This window comes from Myotis daubentonii, chromosome 7, assembly GCF_963259705.1.
Source record: "Myotis daubentonii chromosome 7, mMyoDau2.1, whole genome shotgun sequence".
Lineage (NCBI taxonomy): Eukaryota > Metazoa > Chordata > Mammalia > Chiroptera > Vespertilionidae > Myotis > Myotis daubentonii.
In genome coordinates this window covers 26,952,075-26,973,446 of record NC_081846.1, presented here as the reverse complement: position 1 = coordinate 26,973,446, position 21,372 = coordinate 26,952,075, and the positions used below count along the sequence as shown (strand labels likewise).

Below are 21,372 nucleotides of genomic sequence, written 5' to 3'. Positions count from 1 at the left end.
ATCTGTATATCAGACACTCTATCCCTGCCTAAAATGTGAATCTAACCAGAAAATACATATCCAACAATTGAATTAAAGTCTATTAAGTAGATTTACATACTAAACAACAACTGTGGCCTTTATGGGTAAACTTCATCAAACTGATCAACATTGGTTGGATACATTTTATCATCAATGACAGCTGAAAAGGGTATCAGAAGCCTTGTTTGTGTCTTTATGGAATATTGTTGTTGAGCTTCAAGAATCATGCTCATATGTTGTCAAGTAACTCCATCCAAGCATTTCTTCAACAGAAGACAGGCTAAAAAGGCCTCTTGTTAACGTGAGCTTGGAGCTTTGTGCATGTGACGATGCCAATGGTACCCTTTTAAAATATACAAAAAGTATTTTGACTTTATTAAGATTTTTAAAAAATAATTGCATAATAATCCCCACTTGCTTTTAATATTCCTACAAAATTCCTACAAAATAGCTTTTTCGTCCCTTTAGCAAATAAACAAGGAGAAAGGGGACAATATTTATGATTAGCTCAGAACAGAAACATTTTAAAGCCTACATATGAGAAATTGCTAAAAGATATAGCTATGAAAAACCCAAATCTAGTTGTGTTAATAAATTATAATGATCATGTTGGGAAGAACAAAGGCCCACTGGCTTTCGTTTGAATGAAGACATCCTTAAGACTGTCAATCTGCCATTTTTGTTGTGGGCTTTGGGAAAGCACACACAGTTTGCATTGCTTTCCTCCCTCTCTTTGACTTATCCCTTTTCAAAAACTGAGCTCTGGGCAATGCAGTTATATTTCTATTTCACTTCCTTTTACCTCAGCAACAGCAGAGACAAGCAGAGCATAGGCACAGGAAGTGGGTTAGGGCAAATTCAAGTGCACACCAAAACCACATGCCTGAGAAATCACTCTGACAATGTAGATAAAGTTGCTAAAATAAAAAATTCCTGGAAATAAAATAGTGTCTTTACATGATTAGATCCACCCAAAACATGTTTTCTGCCTACCTAATCAAGGTATGGAATTAAGGCTTTGAAAAATTCAACAAGCCTAGACTAAGTATTGATATGTTTCTTTGTAGGGTGGCCTATTAAGGGAAGAAAACACATCCTATATCTTTTATGGGAAATAGTCACTCTATATTTGGTGTAATGTTCTCGGAACTAGATGAAGAAAATGACGGTTGTGCCATCACTTCTGGTCACTATTAGCAATGTGCAATAGTAAAACAAATCATATAGACATACTATTGACAAAAGACTCATATGCAGAATATATAAATGAGATTTTAAAATCGGTAAGGGAAAGACTGAGAACCCAATTTAAAAGAGACAAAAAATATGAGTAGATTTCTTTCCTTTTTTTTTCATTTAGAGTTTCTCTTTTAGGAATTTGCCTATTTGGGGTATTTTCTTTTCAGTTGAAATCTTTATATATTATAGATTTTTGCCTTTGTGGTTTATTTCTATTATAAATATTTACCCAATTATATAACTTGCCCATTGACTTTTTTACTAATTTTTTGCCATAATGAAGATTTAAGTTCTTATGTATTTAAATATTATTATTTTTATTACATAATATATGAGATTCTTATCTTGATCAAGAGAGTATCAAACCCTATTGATTAAAAAAAAATGAATAAAACATAGTCAAACTAATTAAACTCAACACCAGTTCTTTGAAGAGACCAATATAACAGATAATCCTCCATTGAGGACCCAATTAAAGAAAAAAAAGGGGGAAGCAAAAAATTCAACATTAAAAATAAGAAAACCCTTTAGATAAAAAGAAACAAATTAAATGTCAGTAAGAAGAAACAAGACATGTGGGATGACTGACTTGGTATCCTCAATAAGTCAATGTCATCATCAAAAATTGGAGAGGGAAATGGTTTTAGAATAAAGACTAAGGATACATGACAAGCAAATCAATGTGTCTTTTGTGGTTAAATTCTGGATTCATCAAGTCAGTTATAAAAGAAAAATCATTTTGGAAATAACTGGTGAAATTTAAATATGAACCAGGCAGTAAAAGTTATTAGAGATTTTTGTTAATTGAGTTCATTGTGTTATAAAAGTACTACAGTTATGTAAGAAAATGTTCTTACACTTCAGAAGTAAATGCTGAATTATTTACAGATAAAAGTCATGATTTCTCTAATTTAAAATTATTAAATATAGCAGTTATATGGGTATTTTTGATACTTTTAAGGCATGTTAAAATCTTTATGATAAAATTAAAAAGAATATATGATAATGAGGTGAATATGTAAGGCATTGCTGTGTACAATTCTAAGAGAAATATTTATGAACTCTGAAAAAAAAATTGATGCTACTCTTAGCAAAATATAAATTGCTAAGGATTAAAAGAAGATGTATACATCTTGAATAGACCAATTTCTACAGCAGAGATTATCTCACTCATGTATATAGACGCAAAAATGCTCAAGAAAATATTAGAAAATTGGCTTTATTTTTATGTTGCTGTTTTTTTTATCATTTTTTAAATTAAATCTTTATTGTTCAGATTATTACATTTGTTCCTCTTTTTCCCCCCATAACTCCCCTCCTCCCAGTTCCCGCCCCACCCTCTACCCTCACTCCCCACCCACTGTCCTCATCCATAGGTGCACGATTTTTGTCCAGTCTCTTCCCGCATCTCCCACACCCCTTTCCCCCCCAAGAATAGTCAGTCCATTCCCTTTCTATGTCCCTGATTCTATTATAATCACCAGTTCATTCTGTTCATGAGATTATTTATTCACTTGATTCTTAGATTCACTTGTTGATAGATGCATATTTGCTGTTCATAATTTGTATCTTTACCTTTTTCTTCCTCTTCCTCTTCCTCTTCTTAAAGGATACCTTTCAGCATTTCATATAATACTGGTTTGGTGGTGATGAACTCCTTTAGCTTTTCCTTATCTGTGAAGGTTTTTATCTGACCTTCAGTTCTGAATGATAGCTTTGCTGGATAAAGTAATCTTGGTTGTAGGTTCTTGGTATTCATCACCTTGAATATTTCTTGCCACTCCCTTCTGGCCTGCAAAGTTTCTGTTGAGAAATCAGCTGACAGTCGTATGGGTATTCCCTTGTAGGTAACTGAGTTTCTTTCTCTTGCTGCTTTTAAGATTCTCTCTGTCTTTTGCTCTTGGCATTTTAATTCTGATGTGTCTTGGTGTGGTCCTCTTTGGATTCTTTTTGTTTGGGGATCTCTGTGCTTCTTGGACCTGTAAGTCTATTTGTTTCACCAGGTGGGGGAAGTTTTCTGTCATTATTTCTTCAAATAGGTTTTCAATATCTTGCTCTCTCTCATCTTCTGGCACCCCTATAATTCTGATGCTGGTATGCTTGAAGCTGTCCCAGAGGCTCCTTACACTGTCTTCGTATTTTCAGATTCTTTTTTCATTTTGCTTTTCCGGTTGGGTGTTTTTTGCTTCTTCACATTTCAATTCTTTGACTTGATTCTTGTGCTCCTCTGGTCTGCTGTTGGGTGTCTGTATAATATTCTTTATTTCAGTCCGTGTATGCTTAATTTCTAGTTGGTTCTTTATCACAACATCGAGGGTCTCATTAGATTTCTTGAGGATCTCACTACATTTATCGGCAGTTTTTAGAAAATTATTGAAAGACCTTAAAAGTGTGGTTTTGAGCTCTATATCTTCCATTTCTGACATCTGTGTCCTGTTTCTTTGTCTCCGCATTTTTTATGTTTTCTTGGTGCAACCCCTAGTGGTCTTTATGCGCAGTCTTGCTGTAGTTAAGCCTAGATTGTTGTGGGTAATACTGGCGGGGATTTGACCTCCAGGTCAACTGGCTGTGAGAATCAGCTGTGTCTGCAGTGAGAGAACTTCTGTCCTCTAGGGAGGGGCTAATCTAGCCTTTGCCTGAGGCTATCCGGCAAATGCCTCTGTGCAGGGCTTGGGCAGGGCGGGTCACACGGGATCAACAGGGTGGGCTGGAGCGAGCAGTTATGGCTGCTCTCAGTCCCGTCCCCAGGGGCTCTGCCTCACAGAGTCCCAGCAACCGCTGCAAACCTCGGAGAGAAAGCTGCCTTGGAGTTCCGACCAAAGCCAGACAGTTCCGCTTCTCCCGTTTGAGTCTGGGTCCCTAAAGACCCGGATCTGGAGCTCAGAGTCTGCGACTCCCTCCTGATTGAAAACGCCAACCGCGCCCTCAGCCACCAGCCCACTCTGCATGCACTCCGCACCTCAGTATTTGACTTCAGCACTGCGCCTCCTCTGAGTCTCCGTATGCGTTTCTCTTTCCTCCTAGTTGTAGGACTTCCACTCAGCCAGCTTTCCTGTGGTTCTGGGTGATGTCCATTCCGTCTTTTAGTTGTTTTTTTTGAAGTGGTTGTTCAAGGCAGCAAACTCCTGCGTTAACCTATGCTGCCATCTTCGTTCTCCCCTATGTTGCTGTTTTTTAAAAGTAAAAGAAATAATCCTACATAGCAAAAAGTAATATGCAAATTGTCCCCTTGGGAGTTCTCCCGATTGGGAGTTCGACCACTCGCTATGATGTGCGCTGACCACCAGGGGGCGGTGCGGAACAAAGGAAGGCCTCAGATGGCAGCCAACAGCTGGGGGAAGGAAGGCCCCGATGGCTCTGATTGCCCACCAGGCCTAGGGACTCTACGTGCACCCAGCCTCTAGTGATCTTATAATTTGTTATATGTCAAGATGGATTTCTGCAAGAACAGTGGATGTCTAGAGTCATCAACACACTGAAGAAAAGGAGGAGAAAATGGAAATGCCTAGAAGAGCAAAGTACAAGCATTTAATTATGCATGTAAGAAATTGAAAAGTTTAATTCCCTAAGGCCAGATTCCAAGTTAAATCCATAGCAGAATAGAGAACCCAGAGACTAGTTTCCAATGGGAACTGTTCTTGTCATTCAACCATGTGCCTCTCTTTGAGATATGCCCCCTGCCTCACCTATGGAGACTCTTGTGGACTAACAGTAATAGATCCACTGCATGTGGACTGGGGACAAAATATACGGCCTAGCAGAGTTACCCATTCAAATAATATTACCTTAAGTATAATTTTCTTCCAAGGAGTAATCTGTCTTTTAAACAGAGGAACGAATTCATATCAAATGCAATACCTTTGCCAATAAACGACTGGAGAAACTCACTGCTGTCAAATGGCTCTGGCGCTGGCAAGGACTAATAAATCCCCATAAATATCACTGCTTTCAAACCATATTTTTCTTGTTGCTTTTTAATATTCCCTTGGCAAGGTGAAGAAAAATCTATCTCATGAAATAGTATCCAGCCAAAATGCCACTGGATATAAATTCAGTTTAATTTTTTTTCTTAATATTAGGGAACAAAGAAATGCTTATAGCAGAGTATTTTCCTTGTATTTTATTTTATAGTTCTGACTAGAGGTCCAGTGCATGAAATTCGTGCACTGGTAGGGTCCCTAGCAGCCAGCCAGGGCCACCCTCCCTTCCCCCGGCTGGCCCTGCCCTCCGGTCGAACTCCTGGACAACTCCCGGTCTAAGGGGCAATTTGCATACTACACATTTATTATACAGGATATTTTCCTTTCTTTTTGATGAATAAGATGAGTTGTCTATTTTTAATTGCCAAATGAAATTATTTTAACTTACCTACCCCAATTATAGTCACCAAAGTGTCAAGGCAAGACACCTGCTTCTGTGGACCTCTTTTCCATTGCCTTACTTTATTAATAGAAAAAGACTTCTTCTAATTTCCATGTTATTAAATTCTCAGCTTTCTCATATGTAAAGTGGGGGAAATATTACATTCCCATCTGCCTTTTAAGATGAACAATTTGAGAATCAAATGCCATAATGAGTGTACTTTGTAAATTGTGAAACTAAAGTCAAAACTTGAGACATGCTCATGCCCACAATGAAACCCAGAGTGCTTTGGAGTTGAGATCACTCAGAAAAGGTGGTTCAGTGCCATGGAATTAGTGCAAGGGGTATCTGGTCTAGTCTCTATGATCTCTGAGTATCAAGACCTGAACTCACACTCTGGTCATTAGACTCCTGGGTTAATAACTAAATTTTAACACCATTACACCTTTAAGTGTTTTGGAAAAGATATTACAGTCTTCACTTTTATACTTACTATTGTTATGAAAAATTTCCTGAAGCCTTTCCTACTCAGAAGACCAGTATAAAGTCATAGAGAAAGATGGGAAAAGTCATAGAGAAAGATGATAGAAGAGAGCTACTGACAATTTCATATTTCTAGTTATAGAGAGTTTTGAACTGTACCAAGGCAGGTAATCATTGGTTACTGCATCTTAAGAAAACCACTGATCTTTTCAACAAGAAGAATGTGTGCTTGAGCTTTAAAGAAGGCAAGGCAGGCCCTACCCAGTTTGGCTCAGTGTATAGAGCACCAGCAGACTGAAGGGTCCAGGGTTCGATTTTAGTCAAGGGCAAGTACCTTGGTTGCAGGGTCCTCCCCAACCCAGGCCCTGGCTGGGGCGCTTATAGGAGGCAACCAATTGATGTATCTCTCTCACATTAATATTTCTCTCTGTCTTTCCCTTCTCTTCCATTCTCTCTAAAAATCAATGGGAACATTTCCTCAGATGAGCATTAAAAAAAAAATAAGGGAAGGAAAGAAGGAAGGAAGGGAGGAAGGGAAGGGAAGGGAAGGGAAGGGAAGGGAAGGGAAGGGAAGGGAAGGGAAGGGAAGGGAAGGGAAGGGAAGGGAAGGGAACGGTGTGGAAGGGCTAGAAAATTTCATGTTGAGATCAGTTGTTTTTTTCACCTTAAAGATGAAAAAAATTTTTTCATCTATAAGAATAATCCTACACCCACTGATGTTTATTAGTCAGTTTCTCTATTTGAAAGTAAGCTACCCAGAGGCAGAGACCATTTGCTTAGCTCTATGCCTCCGTAGCATAGGGTGAGATCCTGTCTACAGTTGATATTCCATGAACATTTGTTGAGTAGTGTTATTTCTTTTTGATTGAATGACTTTGTCCATGCCAACTCAATTAAAGAAGAGATGTAGAACTTGGTAAAACTTGATTGTGGGCTATGCACTCTAAATAATAGAAAATACAGTACAGTAAAAGATTGACTTTGGGGTCATGGGAAAAAAATTAATATCACTGATTGGTTCTAAAATACCTGTTCTGTGGATTTAGGGAGCTTACTTAATGAGCCATCTAGAATAAGTGGGCTGAACAACCCATGACCCTCTTAGGAGTACAGTCTCACACTACCTACTGTTACCCCAATTTTTGGATAAGAAAACTGAGGCTTAGAGATCTTAAATAACTGTTGAAGGAAAAAGTAAACCTAAAATTTAAACCCAGGCAATTGAAGTCCATAGCATGTGCTTTCAACCACTATTCTGCAATATTAGAGATCACGGAAGATTCAACTCATTACATTAATTGTTCCCTGAGAAATGGGAACCAGGATGGACATGTTTCTGTAACAGTATCTCTTAAAATGAAAAAGGTGCATTTTTATTTGTTTGTAAATAAGTTATTATAATACACTCGTAGCCCTGTGCACGAATCCATGCACCAGTAGCTTGCCAGTAGCTCGCTGCTGCCCTCCAATAACTTTCCACCCACTGCCCCACCCTCCTGTAGCTATCCCTGCCCCTCTCCCCTCTTCTCCTCTCATAGCTTGCTGCCCTGCCCCCTTCTGTAGCTCTCTGCCACCCGCTTGTAGCTCACTGCCCCACCCTCCTGCTGATCTGGTCGTTATGCTTCATGGTGTAATGACCATTTGCATATTACATCTATATTATATAGGATGTGATACAAAATTAAATAAGTACACAATGTATAGTAAAATATGTATGTATTATGTATATAATATGTAGACACTCTTGTCCCTCAGCTGTCAACTTCTCCTTATCAAAAGCAACAACTGTAATATGTTTCTTGTGCAACCTCCACCACAATTAATTTTAGAAAACTTGCATCATTCAAGAAAGCATCCTTGTACCCATTAGCTGTTATTCCTCATTTTCTCCAACCCCTCAATCCTTAGGCAACCACAAGTTTACTTTCTGTTTTGAGATTTGCCTATTCTGGACATTTCATAGAAAAGGTATCATAAATGTGTCATCTTTCGTGACTAGCTTCTTTCACTTAGCAAAATGTTTTCAAGGTTCATTCAAGTTGTAGCACATATCAATACTTCATTTTTTATTTCCCAAAAGTATTTCATTGTATGGATATACCACATTTTGTGTAACCATTTATCAAGTGATGGATATTTGGTTTGTTTCCACTTTTTAGGTATTATGAATGATGTTGGCTGTTAATATTTTTTGTACTACTTTTTTCTTATACAACTTTTTGTGTGAATATATGTTTTGTGAGAATATATGTTTGGTGAATGTCATTTCTGTAGGAGCAGAATTGCTGGGTCACGTGGTTACTTGTTGTTTAACATTTTTAGGAACAGCCTAATCTTTTTCCTACAGGCTGTGCCATTTTGCATTCCTACCACTAATGTACCAGTCTTCCAATTTTTATACATCTCCTTACTAAGTTCCCTGTTTTTATTAATTTCCTTGTTTTTCATTGTGGCCATCCTAGTGGATGTGGTGTCTCTTTGTAGCATCTCACAGTGATTTTGATTTCATGTTGAGCGTTGGCTCAACTAATGACTAATGATGTTGAGCACTGGAGAAATGTTATGATCACATGCTTTGCCCTTTGTTCCGTTGGGAAATTTGTCTTTTCATTGTTGTGTTACCTTGCATTCTTTTTAAAAAATAAAACTTTATTTATAGTGCAGTTTAAATTCATAACAAAATAAAGGGGAAAATAGAGATATTTCCCCTACCTCCAGACATATATACCCAGGTCCCCATTTTCAACGTCCCCAACCAGAGTGGTACATTTGTTACAATAGAAGAATCTACATTGACACGCCTTAATCATCCAAAGTCCATAGTTCATATTAGGGTCTTCATGATATAGTCATAGATTTACCTTTTCAAAGTATGTCAGCCAAGTCTCTCCAGGGAACTGAGAGATGTGATCAGCAGAGAGTCAGAGTGCCAAATTAGCAGACCCGAAGTCATATTTCTGAAGCTAAGAAAACTGTCTATGCTGCTGTGGGGGAAGAGGGTTGTGTGTGATGGAACTGTTCTCAACATCCAGAGGGGCCTTAACTGAAACCCACATGACGTCAAGGGCTGACACCCAGTGAGTTTCCTCACTGAAATGCTCAGGGTGTAAAGGTCACATACACACACCTTCCTTCTCAGTGCGACCCATGGGATGATCACCATACGGGGTTTGGATATGGCAAATAGGCATTTGTTCATCAAATGTTCTCACACCAGTGCTCTGGCGACCCCCTGAAGCTGGCAGCAGTTACATTCACAGAAATAAAAGAAGTACAGGTGATTTTCTGTTAGTTGATTCAGTTAAAAACTGGGTTGTGTGGATTACTCATTAATTTGGGTTAGCTCAGTGAGTTGCCATACTTAGGACACGTTACAGGTATTTTCAATTACTATAGACCTCCCTCCCAGCACACCTTTCCCATCTACTTTCTGTCTGTCCCTAACTCAGGCACTCTGAGCCCTCTGGCTGCACCAATCCATCTAAGCCCTCAGAAAAGTCATCCACAAACTAATATTTATAAAGTGCCTACCGTGTGCCAGGCACTCTTCAGGGACAAGGACTAAGACACCTCCTTTTGGGAAGCTCGTGTTCATTCACAACTGTTAGAGGAGAGAGTGGTTGGAAGGAGTTATTTCCACAGAGATTTTCAAGAGCCACCACAGAGGCAACCACCTACCTTGCTCACCCTTAAGGTGATGTCCCCATATTGTGCAGCAATGTGAAGGCACACAGTGCAAGACACCGTACTTTCTTGTGAAGGGTATCATAGAACCAACTGATCTTTCAATGGTACCTCCCAAATTTTCCAGAGCCTCTGCCCAACATGATTTCTAGAATGTGTTTAAATGATGTCCAAGTAGTATCTCTGGATAACTGGATCCCAGATGACAGAGAGCTGATGCAATTGCATTTATCGGCCGCTTAAGAATTCTTTATACCCAAGTGTGGCCCTGTGTTAACAATATGCTGCGGTGGAAAAACCTCGGGGTCACAGATCTACATAAAGCTGTGAAGAAAAACCTGGAATACTTGCAGTGGCTGGCAGATCTCTCCAGACTGGTATCCTGGGGCCAGGACAATTCTGCTCTTCCTCCTACGCAGCCCCACAGGGAGTCGGAGAACCACCCTGGTGTGACTCAGGAAGAGAAATCCTAGAGGACTTTAATCAGATAGCTGCAACTGCAGGGCAGACGGTGTGTGGCAAAGGTGGGAGCAGAAGAGCAACACAAATGTAAGTCCACCCCCATCCCCCTATCCCTGACCCGCAGGACCTACTAACCCCACAGGCTGGTTCTAGCCTCCTCCTCCCTCTAATATCCTCCCCCACCCCCCAGCCTCTTCTACCACTTTACCCTGATGTATTGATTTTAACTTCTATTATCTAATCTCTCTTGTTCCTACACTTGTATTCTTTTATTTGTTGATTTGGTTATTGGCTGCCTCCCACCCACAACCCCCAAAAGTTATCAACCCCACACAGCCTAAAGGAAGGGGGCTGGCAAGACCACCTTCGTCTCCCCAGTTTTCAGAACGATGTGAACTGACACATAGTAGGCGCTTAATGGATACTGGTTGAAGGCATGCATGCATTTGGAACCTTGTTCCAAAGCCCTGAATGAGGGCTGTGGGCGAAGGAGCCTCTGAGGCTGGGTTGGGCGAGGCCGTGCGGATACCAGCCACCAGACCCTTCCTACGGGTGGAAGGGCGAGTTGAGCTCCGCAAGCGCCCATTCGCCAGGCCCAGATAGCAGGGGTCAAAGCAGTGAAAGTGGCCAGAGCTCCCCTGCGAGAAGCCTCCGAATGGGGACCAGGGCCCTGGGCAGGCCCCGCCCGGAGCCCCGCAGCGGCCGCTGCAGGCACTCCCCCGTCGTCTGTGGTCCCCGAGGTGGCGGGGACAGCCCCGGCCGGCCAGCCAGCTGAGCCTGCGGGGAGCGTGGGCTGCGGCCGCCCCACGCGCGCCCCGCGCCCCTCGCGGCATAGGCGCCGCCGCCGGGCCGGGCCCGCTCGCCCAGTTGGCCGCGCGCGCCGGGAGGAGCGCAGAGTTTGGAAAGTCGTCGAGAAGCTTCTGCGGAGAGCAGGGGGTGGGGAGTGGGGTTGCCGGAGAGAAAAACCCGCCTCTAGCGAGTTCGGCGAGGAAGAGGGGGGGAAAGGCGCCGAGTTCCGCTTCCTGAACGGCTGTGGGGAAAGGAGCTCGGCGCTGGGCAGGCCGGCAGGACGCGCGCTCCGGCCGCAGCGGATCGGCCGCCGGCGATGGCCGTGGAGCGGACCCGCAGGTTCACGCGGAGCCTGCTGAGACCCGGGCAGGCGGCCGAGCTCCGGCACAGCGCCGCGTCCGCCGCCGCCGTGGCCGTCAGCACTCGGCAGCAGCAGCGGGTGAGTGCGGCGCGTCCTCCGCGCCTCCCCGCGCGCCCCGGGCGGCCGGGGACCCCGAGCCGGGCCGCCCGGCACCCGGCGCGCCCTGTCCCCGCCGCTCCTCGCTCCCCTCCCCCGCTCGCCCTCCCGCGCCGCCTCTGCTCGCTCGCGTCCCCGGCGCCACCTCTGCGAGGCAGTGCCACCGACGCGTGAGAACCGGGCGCGTTTGGGGACCTGGGACCTTCGGAGGAGCAGCCGCGCAGGCGGCAGGAGCGCAGCGTGGGAGAGGATGTGTCTGGGTGGGAGGCGGCGGGGAGGTGGCGGGACTGCATCGCGGGGGCGATAGGCTGTGGGTGCGGGGGACCCGAGGAGTGGGGGGATCTACTGGACCGAACCCCTCGGTCCACAGCTGTGCGCATCGCCCCTCAGCCCAGTGACTGGTGCGCAGTGAAGGGAGCTGGTAGTCCGAGGTCCTCACTGGGGCCAAAGCTGGGAGCCCCCTGTCAATGCAATCGGGGACATAAATGTACTTCGCATCGCCCACCCTCTACGGGGCGGAAAACGCACAGACCACTTTCTACGACTCCAGAAAGGGCAGGGCGAACAGGCGGGGGGAGACGTGGGTCGTTAGCTATCCAATGGTTTCTGGCATTTTTCTAAAATGTTCGCGGGGCTCTCCCGCCAAGATCGCTGTACTGGTCACTTCCTCATTGAAGAGCCTTCTAAGTGCTGGGTGATTTCCGCGGGAAATCCTGGGGCAGAAGCCAGCCGTTCTCGCCTGATGCCAAAATCAGATCCGTCCCTCTTCGGCTGTTCATAAATTCCAGTAGGTGTCACACTCCGGGCTGGAAGTGTCAGGAGGGGAGAAAAAAAAAATCAACCCCGATGGGAAAGGGAAGCCAGAGGAAACAGCCTTCCAGCAAGACCTGGGCTCAACAGCCGCACCGCCCTCTTGGCTGGCCTTTTGCTGGACCGGAATCCCATGTGGTGGGTTGCATTTTCCTTTTCGCCAGGAAATAGCATTAGGAATTAAACGGCTTCTTTTAAGAGTGTCAAAGAAAGTGTTACTCTTGCCAGTCACCCATCAGGAGGGAGCCAAGAGCTGCCCAGAGCCAGTTCCCACAGCAAGGACTTTTCTCGAAAGCCAGAGTTCAGAAAGCTGAACAGAACGGAAGCTAATTGCCTGGCAGAGGGAGGAGGCATCGGATGCCCATGCGGGCGGGGGTGGTTGTACTGTGAACCCACTCACGGTGCCCAGGGTGCCTTCTCTTTCATTTACCATGGATGGCAGCCTGCAGTCACTCAGAGGTGATTCAAGTGTTAGCCTACCCTGTGGTTCTGATATCAGCGGGCACACTTTCAGGGCAGGAAGGATAAACTGGCTAAAAGAGCATTTAAAAGAAAAGGTCCAATTCCAGTAAAAGTAGAGATAATAAGAAAACCTCTAGGCATGCATGGAAAATAATCTTTAATTTTGAGTGATTATTTAGGAGTGTGGCTTTGTCATCCTCTGCCATTTGCTTTACAATAGCTTTATTTTGCAAATGATTCATTTTTGCCAAATGTCAGTAATGATTTGATAGAGAAGTGCAGGGAAATAAGGAGCATTCAGTTGGAATAAACAGCTCTAAATGTTTTGTTTTTAAGTGAGTTGTCCTAGACCCAGAGTGTTTCTCATGCTGGAATTTCTATAAAGAATATGTATCCTGCATACCTTTCTACACACACACACACACACACACACACACACACATTACTTTCTCTAAATTCATGTCACCTTTGAAATCCTAGGGCATCTTGTCAAAATGAATAAGCTCAATGTTTAAAATGACTGGTGGGGGGTGATTCACCAACAAAGGTGTCCCTGCCTCCCTCCCCTCACTTCAGCACCTTGGCCAACACTCCTGAACTAGCTTTTGCCAAGACATGTCATAGGATCTTACACATCTAGTCAGGCACTATTGGCAGTGATTCTGGCCACAAGAAAACATGTCTTTGCTTTCCATGCTTTCCAGTGATGAGTTTTCTGAGTTGGCACCCAAACTCAGTGGGATTTTGTATGGCAGAGCATCCCTTATGAATCTAAAACCTTGTAATTGAACTGCACAGTGGAGGCTGATCTTGGCCTAAGTTGAGCCAATCCCTTAAGACTGTTTGTTACTTCAAATCCTCAAATCCTGGTTGTCAAGGGAAAAAATTAATAGGATGGGGGAAGAAGATTATGGGTAGCCCACTTCTGTACAGACAAGAACTGCTTGATTGGAACAAGCTGTCATCTATTGAAAACTATTTGAGAGATGCTAGAAAGTTCTGCTGAGAATAACTGTGTCGCTGCTAGATTCCTAGTGTCCTTTCTGAAATCTCTGTTTAGGGACAGAAATGCTCCATATGCTACAGAGAGATTGTTGTAGGGTTAGAACTTTGCTTTATCCAATAAGAATGGTTGAGAATGGCATACATCCCTATGTCTATACTATGTCTATATATCTAGACAGTGATATATATATATATATATATATATATATATATATATATATATATATATCACTGCACATATACACATAGGATAAGAAAGCGTCAAAATGTATTTGGGTTATGGAGAGCAGAGGGCAAAGGATGCTGAGTGAGGTCATTGACTAGGGAGCCAACTTAGGGCAGTTGCTGAGGAAAGCTGAGGGAGATAGCAAAGCAAATTTGATTTCAGTTTTAACCTGAGACATTGAAGAAGGCTTCTATGCAGGAGACTCACCTTATTTTGCTTCCCTCTTCAATAACAATTACAAAGAGATATCTGTACTGCTGTGTTCAATGCAGCATTTTTACAATAGTCAAGATATGGAAACAACCTAAATGTGTGTTGAGGGATGAATGGATTAAAAAAAAAAAAGGATACATATAACTGGAAGTTTGTATGTTTTAGCCAACATCTCTTCATTTAGCCAACATCTTTTCATTTCTCCCTTACTCTTACCCGCCTCCACCCCCCCCCCCCCATCTAGATGTTGGCTAGAGCATTGTCTTCTTTCCGAAGCGATTTGGCCTTGCAGTCAATGTTGATGGTTGATCTGGATCAACCCATGATTTTGTGCATTTGGGATTCTCAAAATAAATCCACTTTTCATCACTACTCACAATTCGATGCAAAAAAGACTTTCTTTCCTGCTATTGAAGCAACATTTTACTGATGACTTTTCGGTTTTCATTTGTCTTTCGTTCAGTTGATATGGCACCCATTTTCCTTCCTTTAAAATCTTTCCCATTGCTTGTAAACAATCGGAAATTGTTTTCTGAGTAACGTTTAATTTTTCTGTGAGTTATTTTTGGGTTTGACATGCATCCTCATCCAATAATGCTTGCAATTGTTGGGCTTCAAACTTTTTCAGTTGACCTAGCCATTCTTTGTGTTTCACATTGAAATAATCACTTTTAAAGTGTTTGAACCAGCGTTCACAAGTATCTTGAGATGGAGCATGTTCACCATAAGCTTCCCGAAGTATTCAGCAGCACTTTTCTTCAAAATAAAGTAATGAATTATATCTTCCTACAAATGCTCTTTTTTTGGCACTAAATTTGACATTTTTAAGTGTAAAAATATCTATGATGTTAACACCTTCAGCAAATTTGGCATATGAAGTTTTGAAGCGTGTTGTCGATACAACAAAATAGCATACATATCAAATCGCATATACATCAACATATGTGTAACTCAATCTATTGAAAACAATCCTCATTATTAACTGATATACCTAGTGTGTATTGTGTGTGTGTGTGTGTGTGTGTGTGTGTGTGTGTGTGTATATATATATATATATATATATATATATATATATATATACATATACAGAGAGAGAGAGAGAGAGAGAGAGAGAGAGAGAGAGAGAGAATATGATTCAACTTTTAATAAGAAGGGAATCCTGCCAATTACAACAATGTGGATGAGCTTGGAGGACATGGTAAGTGAAGTAAGTCAGACAAATACTGCATGAACCCACTTATATGTGGAATATACAATGTTAAAACTCAGGGAAGCAAAGAGTGATTGCTGGGATGGGATGGGGGAGTGAGAGTAAGGGAGAAATGAAGAGGTGTTGGCTAAAGCACACAAACTTCCAGTTATGCAAGACAGATGACTTCTGGAGAGCCAGTGTACGGCATGGTGACAATAATTGACAATACTGCTTTGTATATTTGAAGTTTCTAGGAGGATCTATCTTTTTTAAAATATATATTTTATTGATTTCAGAGAGGAAGGGAGAGAGAGAAAGAAACATCAATGATGAAAGAAAATCATCGGCATGCCCCCTACTGGGGATCAAGCCTGCTATCCGGGCAGATGCTCTGACTAGGAATCAAACCAGTGTCCTCTTGGTTCCTGGGTCAACACCCAGCCTCAGAGCCACACCGGCTAGGCTGAAATTTCTAAGAGGATCTATCTTTAATTGAATTGTCTCAACACACAATGGAACTATGTACAAGTCATGGATAAGCTCTTTAACTTGACTACGATGGCTTTTTCCACAATGTAACATATATCAAGCCATCACATTATACACTTAAATATATATAATTCTTATATGTCAAAGATATCTTAAGGAAGTTAAGAAGATAAAAGAAGCAATAATAATAATTAATAATAATAATAATAATAATAATAATGAACAATTTATGGGAAAAGCCATACATTTTGAAAAGAGAAGTTTTTACTATAGTTATCCAAAAGTTTTTTTTATAGAAAATGAGTGAATCATAATTCATGCAAAAGTCAATCTCAGGATCAAGTGAAGTTTAATTTGCTGACATTTCGTTCGTGGTAGTTCCACAAAGTAAGCTTTTCTGGAGCAGAATTTCAGTTAGAAAATAATTAGAAACATTTCTCTCATGTTCGGACTTGAGTGTTTTATTACTTTGGTTGCATGTACATACCATGTTGGCCTCAAAGTTGTAATGCCACTAATTAGAAATTTTATTTTTTTTTGGTAAGAAGCCCTTTTAAAATGTATGAAGTATATTTGTACTTTTGCATTAATTAGTTCATTTAGATGGCTTTCTACATTTTAGTAAGCTATAAACCTAGGATTTGTACACTTGTGTGCATATATGTATTATATTTGATAGAATTTTAAAAGAAAAATACTTTAAAAATATAGACTAGTCTTTGCTAACAAATCAGATTTGTCTCTTTGAAAGAACTAGAGATTTTTAAAAAATATATGTTTTATTGATTTTAAGAGAGATAACAAGGGAGAGATATAGAGAAATAGAAACATTGATGAGAAAGAAATATTATCAATGCCTGCCTCCTGCACACCCCCTACTGCCTGCAACCCTGACATGTACCTTGACCTGGGATGGAACAGGTGACTTCTTGGTTCATGGGTCAGTGTTCAATCACTTAGCCATACCAGGAGGGCTGGAGTTTTACTTATAGAACATGATTGGGTGAGGCAGAGTAATGGGAAATTTGGAATAACAGAGAGGGTGAGAGCTAAGAAGGAGGAGGGTCAGATGAAGGAAAGGATGCCTAAGAGACAGTGAAGGTTCACCAAAGATTTGGCCAGCTTTTGCCCAAAGCCTCTTGTGTGTTTCCTAGATCAGAACATACCACTTTATTTTCATTCATTCTTTAACACATGTATGGTATTTATTATGACACAAAAATTCCTCTGCAACTCATTTGTGAATTCTATCTAACTTTATTAGCTTCTTTTAAGAAGCATCCTGCCAGAAATGACTGTACTTAACCAGCATGTTCTGTCCCTTCATACCCACCCAGAAAGGGTTAGAGGTTAAGAGGGGATAGTATTGACTTTAGTGTAAGCACAAAAATCCATACCTTCGCTTTGATTTGATGTTTCGTCACTTCCTCTGTTCCCCAATGATACAACATTTGTTTGATATTTTAGGGAGCTTTGAATAAAAAGCAGAACCTTCAACAGACCAAAGATCCTTGGTAGAGAAGTAATGACATATAAAATGTTTACAGGACCAGGAGGAATTCCTAGAAGGAAGAATTTCCTCTCCTCTGAACTTTGTGATATTTGAATAGTTTAGAGTAGGAGGTGTTTGGTTTTTTGTTTTTGTTTTTTAAGTGAGTGGGAAATTCTAGATGTTAACAAAAAGTCATGCTGGCGGTAAGAGCTAGTGAAAAGATGCCAAAAGTGAATTGTATAAAAATGAAACACTTGTTTTACTGTTCGTATCTAGAGTTAAAAGCCCTATGCAAAGTAAAGGCCTGCTTATTTGGCATTCACAGCAGTCTTTTGTTGTGTCTTTTTTTTGGACAGGGCTTTTCATAACAAGAGTATTTACACTTTGGCAGAAATCACACATTGAGCAGAAATCACACACTTTAGCAGAAATCACACTTTTATGTTTTGACATGAGGAAAGTCCCTTGCCTGGTGAAGAAGTCAACATGGACGTATTAGACAAGATCAAGGTTGAATATTATTGATTGTACCAACTAATGTTTTTGAGTTCTCAAGGGCATTGCAGAAATAACTGTAAAAAGAAAATTTCTAGGTGGGTCTAAAAACTGAAAGAATGAGTACACATGTATGGTGTTTGGCTGTCTTTTTCTTCACCATTTTTTAAGGCCTAGCATAAGAAAAGAGTAGTAATCAATGTATTATGATGAACCATTTCTTGAGAACCTACCGAGTGCCCAGCATAGTGGTATTTTATTTAATTTTCAGAGCAATCTTATGAGGGATAATGTTGCAAATTACAGAGGAGGTCATTGAGAGTCATAGGGTTAAATACCTTGCTCTAAATGAAGGGACTGGTGTGTGATATCTTCTATAACCTGAATAGTAACTAGCAGAGGGTTACCTTCCATTTTTTGTAATGGTTTCCAACAGCATCTCTAAATTGGAAGACATGAGGAGTTGATTTTGGTTGATGTGGCCTCCGATCAGTTGCTCTACCTAAGGAGCAATAACTGTAGCCCCATTGGTATTTTAGAGTACCTGTTAGCATTCACTTTAATGTTCTTCTGAGATTAGAAGCCACAGCATAGTCTATTCCAGTTACCAGTAATAATAACAAATATGCCCAAGGCAAGTGGGAGCTCAGTTGTCAAGACCTTAAAGTATACTAGTAAGCTTACTCAGCCATTTATCTGGCAAAACCATAAGCACACTCTGAAAGAGGGTGGAGTTAATTCTTCTCAAGTCCACTTCTATTCTAGGACTAGCTTCCTCTTCATGCTCAGTCACTTCACCCCACTCCATCAAGCGCCTGAAAATTGTCCATGCATTGTGTGTCCTTGGGCACATATTTCCATTGAACTGGGTTGTGTTGGAATCCTTTACTCACATGCTATCATATTCAAAGGAGTGATTCTAAGTGTTTTACAAAGATAGATGTAAGACAGCAACAACAAAAATGTAGTAAGTAAGGGGGTAAAAAACAATATTATGAACAACAAAAAGCAATATTAGGAAAGTTAGATGTAGTCAGGAGGAGTCAGTAAATGGAGAAGGATTAGTAAATAAAATGCATAAGTGTTAAGTCCTATAGTCTTGCTAAAGGTGCTTCCTAGTGGCCAAGTCAAACAGAAAAACATGATCATCCATGAGATTGAGAAGTTCTTGAGGTAGAAGAAAATAATTTGCTGTAGACATGTTTAGTTTTAACTTGTACTGAGACTCAAGAGACAAGAGAAATTTTTCTGTGATTTTTCATAAAGGGGGACATGATGCAGTGATACACCCTATCACTCAGAGTGTTCTGTGGGCCAGCAGCATTGGCATCACATGGAAGCTTGTTAGAAATGCAGAATCCAAGCTCCCCTGTGGACCTACTCGGCCAGAATGTGCATTTTAACAAGATCCTCCGGTGACGCCTAAGCACAGTAAAATTTGAGAAACACAAAAATAAGCTACATCAGCCATTTTTGGCAGCATATAGTCAGGAAAGACAATTGTATGAGGGTCCAGTATAATGTGGTTTATTCTGCAATTCTTTGAAAGAGTCCCTTGAGGCAAAGATAACACTCAGACCAACTAAGAATGAAAGTGGGATTGATTCATTGAAAAGTAACTTTAGGGAAGTCCCTTTTATTTTGCAATATATTTTCTGCTTCATTTAGCACCTTAATGGTAGTGTGAACTTACATTTAGCTTCTAGTTTAAGAAAAAAAAATCCGTAACGTACAGGAAACTGTTGCCATCTGAATATGCAGAAGGTCTCACCCTGGGTTACAGCCCTAAAGATGTGTTGCAGTGTGTGGTAGGTGTTACCCCTCTTACCAACAAATTTTAAAGCAGAATCTTGCTAACTCGTGAAGGATATGCAATGATGACTCCTTATTGCTTTATAAGACTTACGTTGCTATCATAATGAAAATAATTGGTTATATCAGAAAATCTGATTGCTAGAATCAGAAAGTCATGAAAATGTTTCTTTTCTCTTATACTCACTGAGTCTCGGAGAAGAAATGATTTCTCTTGTTTACATTTGAAGGTCCTAAGGATGGGATTCCATGGAGTTAAAGACCTTGGTCTGCCCATAGGCTGTAATGTGGTCCAGTGTCCTTTGACTGACTGTCCTGCACCCCTATCTTGGGATGCTCTTTTCTCTCCTTGACTATCCGAGAGCTAAAGTGTTCTCTTGTACTTTGAACAGTTTGGCCATATGGGAGTTTGATGAATGGGAGCTGGTGCGGGAAGTGTCCACACCTGTGAGTCTGGAGAAGAGAATTCCAACCATGGCCTTTGATGCTTTTTTAAGTCAATTCTCTTTTTGGAGTCTCAGTTTCCTGATCTGTAAATTTAGGGGATTCAATGATTGGGTTCTTGCATTGACCATTTCTCTGCCCAAGTTCTCAGGGCCTCTTCCGCTGATCCTTCAGGTTCTCCAATGTTACCTTATCAGGAAAGTCATCCTGAATCACCATATTAAAGTATTTTCCTCAGCCTCTCTCTGCTGCTGCCTTCTCTTTCCCATTCTTCTGCTTCCTTTTCCTTAGATCTCTGATCACTATCTCCATTGATATTTTTATTTAATTAACTTCTTATTTTTCTTTTCCAACCTTCTTTCCTTCAATGTAAGTGCCACTGAGAGCAGGGAACTCGTCTCTGTCACTGCTTTTATACTGTATTTACTACTGAGATGAGGTGCTTAAGGAAAGTCAGGAGAGTGGGCTGGATGCACAGGCATCAGTGAGACATCACAGAGGAATTATGACTTAAAAATTTCCAGGCAGTCAGTATCTGCTAATGCTGCTCCTTGAGTCATCTTCACCATCTAGTTGGCACGTGGTAGAAACACAATTATACAGAAAGTACGTCCTCTGTGCCAGGTGTTTTACTTGTACAATCTCTTTTGATCCTCATGACAAGCCTACGGCAAAGGAGTTTTACTTATATTTTGTAGATGAGGAAAGAGATACTTAGAGATCAGGAACTTGCCCCAGATCAAATGGCGAGGAAGTGATGCATCCAGGAGTCACATGCAAGCAGTCAGCGTTCTTCAGGACCACCCAGTGCTGCTGGCCAGTCCCACCAGGCAGGCAGGCAAGCAGGCAGGCAGGTCTCATTAAACATGCAGTTAGCATCCATGTGAGAGAGCAAGGAGGAAAAAGGAACTTCAGAGTGCTAGCCATAGGAAGAGATTTCTAAAAGGAGTTTCTTAATAAGAGAATAGCTGTGACTACTACTTTTGCTCTGCTTACCAATTTTTCATTTATGACATGTCAGCAGCACGTGATATCGAGAGAGGCACCGACTTTGGAATCTATGTCAGTGCTCAGTCACTTCCCAAGGGCAGGACTGGCACAGAGAAGGTTAGGCTTCACAAACAAAGCCTTCTTTAGCTCTGAAAAGGCAGCCTTTGAGTCTCCTCTTTCTATAGAAATGCATTTCTGGCACCATGAGCGTGGAGTAGTTGGGTTGCAGCTTTATATCTGCTGCA

General features: G+C 41.4%; 1 protein-coding gene across 3 annotated transcripts in view; it reads left to right on the top strand.

Moving 5' to 3' along the window:
- Positions 1-11,230: 11,230 nt before the first annotated feature.
- DOCK10 (dedicator of cytokinesis 10) overlaps positions 11,231-21,372 on the top strand; it is a 211,883-nt gene continuing 201,741 nt past the window's right edge. The window contains exon 1 of one of the 3 annotated variants that reach the window (XM_059703345.1): positions 11,231-11,479. In XM_059703345.1, coding sequence (XP_059559328.1) covers positions 11,357-11,479 — 123 coding nt within the window. In that variant the 5' untranslated portion in view covers positions 11,231-11,356. The remainder of the gene's footprint in view (positions 11,480-21,372) is intronic. The other 2 variants (XM_059703346.1, XM_059703348.1) reach the window with 2 other exon arrangements.